The 6,911-nt window shown below is 38.2% G+C and overlaps 1 protein-coding gene across 1 annotated transcript; it reads left to right on the top strand.

Moving 5' to 3' along the window:
* The first annotated feature begins 3,542 nt into the window (after positions 1-3,542).
* LOC128210656 (galactose-specific lectin nattectin-like) lies at positions 3,543-4,651 on the top strand. The gene is made up of 2 exons (XM_052915008.1): positions 3,543-3,683; positions 4,229-4,651. The coding sequence occupies exons 1-2, from the start codon at positions 3,543-3,545 to the stop codon at positions 4,649-4,651; spliced, it is 564 nt and encodes a 187-aa protein (XP_052770968.1).
* The last annotated feature ends 2,260 nt before the right edge of the window (positions 4,652-6,911 follow it).

The raw sequence follows: 6,911 nt of genomic DNA, 5'->3' as shown, positions 1-6,911 counted from the left end.
TCAACCTAAACATTCTAGGGTCGAAGCGAAATGTACTAGACATGTTCTATGATATTAAAGAACTATTATCACATATATTCAAATATTTTATATGTTTAATAAATTGCACCCATATTGTCCTAAAATGTGCACATAGCGTACTGCAATTTTAAAGCAGGACACACGTTTCATATCATTCATGTTTCATATCATTCACACTCAAATCAGTGTGTGTTGCAGCTCTCCTCTGCATGGATTGGTCAAGCAAGCAGGACAATAGAATTAATGTGTCGGCAGCTGTCCTCTGCATGGACTGGTCAATCAAGCAGGGCAATCGAATCAATGGTCGGCAGATGTCCTCTGCATGGACTGGTCAATCAAGCAGGGCACTCAAATCAATTTGTTGGGCTGCTTGTCCATTGCATGGATTGGTCAATCAAGCAGTACGCTCAAAGCAGTGTGTGCGGCAGCTGTCCTCTGCATGGACTGGTCAATCAAGCAGGACACTCAAATCAATTTGTTGGGCTGCTGTCCATTGCATGGATTGGTCAATCAAGCAGTACACTCAAATCAGTGTGTGTGGCAGCTGTCCTCTGCATGGACTGGTCAAGCAAGCAGGACAATATAATCAATGTGTCGGCAGCTGTCCTCTGCATGGACTTGTCAATCAAGCAATACACTCGAATCAATAAAGGTATCGAAGGCTTGGCCAAGCAAGCAAATACTCCAGTCAGTGTGTGTGGCAGCATTCCTCTGTCCTCTGCACGGCTTGGTCACGAAAGCAGAAAACTCAATCGTGTAGTCATATGTGTTTTGGATGGTAAATTCATGTTAATAGGGCGCCCCAATCAGTTTAGGAAACTGTCCTCTGCATGGATTTGTCATGTTAGCATTTAACTCAAATCAGCTCAGACATTTGTCCTCTACACGACTAATTAATGCAAGCAGAGGCACTTAAATCAGTACTTGGATCTGTACAAAGCTGAGGCACATTTGTCACTATAGACTGCTGGTAGCGGAATGGCTTAGGCATGTTAGCAGGACACTCGAATCAATTAAGCAACTGTCCTGCTAATGGGCTTGATCATATAAGCATACCACTCAAACCAATGTAAGAAAATTTCCTCAGTATGGGCTTGATCATGTAAGCATACAGTCAAACCTGTATAAAGTGGCCACCCTTGGGAAATGATCAAAGTGGCTGCTTAAGACAGGTGGCCACTTAATCCAGGTTTGACATTTCCGCCTTTAGCTTTATTCAGAGATGGAGTATGTATCTTAACCACCACCTCACACCACAATCAGTAACATCTGTATCGATATTATTGAAGAAGGTTGAATACAAATACATTTGTATAGATAAAATAAATTTATTTCAAATTTATAAATAAAATACAATAGATAAATGTTGATACAAGGCATAAACAAAACACACCACATTTCAGTCTACACATTTCACGCTTACGCTTAAGTAAGAAATCGATTTTTGAGTCCTTTCACAGTTAAATTCCTTGGCAACACTTCTGACACTACGGCCGTTTTCTAATAACTTTATAAACTCGACACATTCTTTTAGAGTCAAACACTTTCGATTAGTCTTAGTTTCAGCCATAATCAAAGGTAAAAAAATATCAAGAACAATGCATTGTAAATATCCGTTTGAAAACTAATATTGAAGTGCATAAAAATCGTAACTCGTTTCATGCCTCCGAATGACAATGCAAACTGTGAATTCAAAAAACCGGTGTTTTTGTCGGTATTTAATAATTATCTTCGTAACTATTTAATTATCTTATAAATTGTGTCATTAATTATGTCAATTCTGATCAAAACATTCGCCGACGTGTAATAAACATGATTTCTCGATGAGTAAACACACATGGCAATCGTGTGATGCAATATTCATTTTCATTGGATGACGGAGATACCCGACGCCGTCGTTCTTTTCCGTAAACTTCTATAGGCAAATTAAAGCTGTGTATTGGAAAACTTAATAAGCGGAAGTGTCAGTGACAAGGGATTAGTGGCCGCTAATTAGTGTTTATATGGCTTCATGGGGACAAAAATTAGTGGCCGTGGCCGGGTTAGACAGTTGGCCGCTTAATGCACGTACATTATATAGTAAAAACGTACGGGGGAAATTAGGAGTGGCCCGTTAAGGCAGGTGGCCATTTAAAGCAGGTGACCGTTCAACCAGGTTTGACTGTAGCGTCATTTTGGTGTGATTCAAAAATACAATCCATTTAACAACAATATAATGATTAATCGATATGAATTAAACATAGAAATAACATCGATGTTAATATCTTTAACACACACTTTTGCATCCTAATTATCAGCGTCGGATACCCCCGATACACACTACGCTCTGCTTCGTTGGGTATGAAATATTTACACTACAACTTCCATTCCTTAAAGACCTAGTTAAGTGATGTTTGGCATGATAATCCCCTGCTGTGCATCTCCTGCTAATCGCACTGGTGTCACAGTAGGGGCCAATTTCTTGTGGACTGGTTTATTGGCTGAGGACCATTTAGGGTCCATTTTTATAACAAAACATCGAAAACTGCACAGCAGGATACTCAGATTGGAGATTTGATAAGCCAATTAGGCAATAAGATTAAGATCAATTAACAGAGGTTGTGTACTAATACACGGTTTTGGGGGGAGAGGTCACTTATAGAAGGCTTAAACTAGGCCTTTAAATGAACTGCCTTTCGGCAATTGCGTTTATCAATCGATGAACGCAACATCTTCGGATATGTTCGTAACGTAATTCATTGCATAACAATATACATACACACGATTGATCTTGTAATTGTTTGTATTGTGTCAGCAGGTCCCGTAAGATATAAATCAACATTAAAGAAAGTGTTAATTTATTATAATTTAAATGAACTGTTGCCATAAAAGTTTCAATTTTTCGTTTAAAAGTGATTTGAAGTGGTTGGTCTTTTCCTGCGTTATTGTGACGTCATTTGAAAAAAAAAATGTTTCCGGTAACAGCATGGGTAAGAAAGGATTACTGAAAGGTTTTCTTAAATGATATGAAGTATTTTTTTAACAATTATTGAATGTATTAATGAACTATTTGTGTAAATATAAGTAATGAAATGCCGCGTTGATGTCATTATCGGGGATATGAACGCAATTGGGCTGGTCAAAGTGATGTTCTATTTAGTAGTACTTAAAACAAACTCTGAATAAACCAAACTCAACGCAAACTACAATCAAACAATGAAAACTTCTTTCTATTGGCCTTTCTTCCAGTTACCCTTTATTTATTCATGATTAAACTTGACTCATGTTACGAACAATATAAGGGAGTTGCGAGTATATTTTCTAATAGCACCACAATGTGTAAACACAATATGAAATTGAACGTGATTTTATTTTGAATCCTGACTAAGATGTTTGTTTTACCTCGTATTTATTCGTTTATCATTATTTGTGTTGTTAATGCTCTTTCCAAGAATGCATGTCTTGAAACCTATAACGGAAATATAACAACTGGGCTTGTTCTCGCGCAACAACGGAAAACGTCACCAATCGCTTGTGCCGGCATGTGTATACGTCACGAAAGCGATCTCTGTGACGCGCTGCGATATGATGACGTCACCGGAATGTGTGAAATCATGTGTCGCCTAACGTTCGGTGGAATAACATGGCCGATGGGCGATTTTAACCAAAGAACGTACCTGAAGGTAAAATGTTCCCTTACTATTAAAATGCACTTGTTGTGTGAAGGGCTGAACGCCTTCCTTTTTTCATGTTTTATGCCCTACGAGTTTTTCTGACAATCTTAAGATGCTTTATAAGAAATAGTTATTTTATGATAGCACGTTGTTGGGAGGGATATTTATGCAAATCTAAAAATCACGCATTTCATTAAGGTTATATGTCACTAAGGTAAACAGGTAATATGACACTAAAGGAAATAGCAGGAGTGCATTCCCTTCACACCACTGTGTTAAACTGCATATAGCGAGATACGTAGGTGGGTTAGGACCAACTGACCTAAAAAAAATCATTTGCCAACTGCCCTGTAAAGCGGCAAAATTGATAAAGCACCCTGGTACCAGAGTTTTATGCACGTGACAGGATAAAACGTTTGTTTGAAGTTCCGTCAGTAAAAAGTCATTTGAGATCTCAAAAACATTTTGTGTTTCTGGAAAGTCTGTTTATATACAACGTTTCAATGCATCGATCCGTTACTCAAAAAAGGTTATCAAACGTTCATACATTTCAGAATCCCAAGAACATGGCTGTGATGGACATAACATCTTGTGGCCAATTCTGGTTTACTCACGGGAGCTACTGCTATAAAGCAGTGTCCTCTCTTCAGACCTGGGCAGACTCTAGAGACAACTGTCGCTCATTGGACGCGGAGCTGGCTTCCGTCACAGACGTATGCGAGAACGCTTTTCTCGTTGGGTTTTTGACGTCACTAGAATGGGAAACGAAGTATGTGTGGCTGGGCGGAAATGACGCCATTGAGCAGGGCACGTGGACCTGGCTTAGTCGGGAACCGTTCGTATTTTCGGCTTTTGGGACCGGACAGCCGGACGATACATCAGACCAAGATTGTTTGTCCATGGAAGCACGGTTTGGTTGGAGGGATCTTCCTTGTTCTCAGTCAAGAAGATCCTTGTGCAAGAAGAGGGCGAAATGAATTCATTGTTCCGCAAAACACGTTTTGATTTATTGCTTTGTTTTAACTTTACGGTATATTTGACATGTTGTATAGTTGAAGTATGGTAAAAGATGGTGATTATAGTTATACTGCTTACGCAATGGTTAGCGCACTCGCTTCTCACCTAGGTGGCCCGGGTCCGATTTGGTTTGTGGTCACCACAGCATAAGACCACACTCTCGCGTTACATCGTTCCGATGAGAATGATTGATAATCATTGTTAAACAAATAAGTTTAAACTAAACTTAACTAAACTAAACTTATATTATTCCGGTGTAATACTGTGAAATCATGTATATTCGTTGGCATGAAATTTCCTGGTTTGCCGAAAAATACAATTTCGTGGGTACTTGAATTCGTTGTTTTTCATTTTTGAAAAAAAAATCGAATATGCCATCGTCCGCTAAAGGGGTACGAGATGCCAATTAGTGCATATACCCATGTCAATTATTGATTCAATTGGGAATTAAGGTCATAAAAGAATATGTACCCTGATCATAAATAAAGATAGGGGAAGCCATTGAATACCAATTAAGAATTTAGCAAACTGTGGAAACATCGAAAAGGTGCGTATATTTGAGTAAACAAGATCATTTCAATATTTATTCACAGGTTTTTGTTTAATAAATATATTGAACGCGTTGTGTTGTACTTTGTCACGTTGGGTGCTCATTATCCTCAAAAGTAATCGATTAATTATTTAATTAAATAACAAAATCGAGTACCGACACTCATCACGCACATCTTGTAAAGGTTACACACCACCATTGTTATTCCCTATATAATTCAATGTAAAATTATAATTTTTAGACAACATTTAAAGGCATTTCGAGCGAATGCAGGCTATGATAACCACATATATTCTTAACGTACAAGCTTTAAATTACCTTTTAAGCCAATAAAAAAGTGGGGTTAAGTTATTCCTAAGAAAAATCACTCCACTTGAAAACAAACTCTAAAAATTACACCGTCCGCCATGACAGATCTTCCAAAATGACCTTTCAACTATAGGGCAGCGGTTTATGCTTTAATCTCTACTCTAAATGATAAATCAAGCAAGAATAGATACGTAAGGTATAAAAGTTTCAGGAATAATGATAGTTTTGATTAACAGTGTATTGAGCATGTGAAAACATGTCTATCAATCATAAGAACATTTTTTTATTGAGAATTTTCCATACAACGGAAGTACATATGACGTAATGGTGACGTCATTCCTAAACCTGGAGATTTTCATCAAATCAAAACATTTGTCAAAACATGTGCTTCTATCATTTGGTTCATAAAAACACATTTAATTGATTTGGTTTATTATTTGTTAAAGGTAAATATAATATATTAACAAAACAATGATAGTAAAATATACAGTGAGACAGGTATAAATGCTGTATACTGCGACTTCTGTAATGAATAAACTTCTATGTACATAACATGGGAGTTGAAAAAGTAAATAAAGGGTCTATATTGCGTGGGATCTTAAATTCATGGATCACCCTACCAACGGAAACCACGATCATTAATGCCCACGAACGTCAATGATTTCACAGTATCGCAATCTATTCTATCGAGTAATAATTAAAATCTATATGCTCTTGAAATATTTCCTTTTGGTATTCCTGAGGTGATATTTATTTCGATCTAACTGGTTTTGTTTATTTGAGTTTATCAAGGTCTGCCCGCGCCCATTGGCTGCATTATGGCTTGACCGCGTTGTGACGCCATCACAACCTAAATTGCGTTTAAGTGACATGAGATAGAAGTGACAGCAATTCGCAGTCAAATCCAGACATTGGAAGACTTGAAGAAACAGAGTGAGATACAAAAGATCCGGGTGCGATGTCCTAGCTCTTTACGAAGAGACCTCTTGGTTCTTTAACGTGCTCGGTGTAAAGCTTCGATACACGGAATACAGCTTTTCTGGGTTGAACCAGTACTGAGAACACCACTTTTCCAAGCACTACCCTTTAAATGCCGAGCGCCAGGCAAGGGAGCTACTTGTACCAGCTGTTAACGTCTTTCGGTATGACGCGGCCCGGGATCGAAGCTGCTCCGTAGGCGGACGCCTTAACCACAAGGCCACGGAGACGGTTATTCGAACTATCACTGGAACAATTGCTTATGTATATGCCTATAAAGGATACTAATTGGCAGTTAATTGTAGGTTTTATTTCTAGAAATGCGCGCCAAATCAAGTGTGTGTCCAAGCCCTGTACGCTGGCGTTTAATTTGGACGTGAGTG

The sequence above is a fragment of the Mya arenaria genome, chromosome 12 (genome assembly GCF_026914265.1).
Source record: "Mya arenaria isolate MELC-2E11 chromosome 12, ASM2691426v1".
Taxonomy (NCBI): Eukaryota; Metazoa; Mollusca; class Bivalvia; order Myida; family Myidae; genus Mya; species Mya arenaria.
Note: the sequence above shows the minus strand (reverse complement) of the source record. Positions and strands in the feature narration are given on the sequence as shown.

Coding starts and splice junctions, on each gene's coding strand:
- LOC128210656 (XM_052915008.1), top strand. CDS start 3,543: ATGTGTATACGTCACGAAAGCGATCTCTGTGACGCGCTGCGATATGAT. Junction 3,684..4,228: donor ACCAAAGAACGTACCTGAAG/GTAAAATGTTCC, acceptor CATACATTTCAG/AATCCCAAGAACATGGCTGT.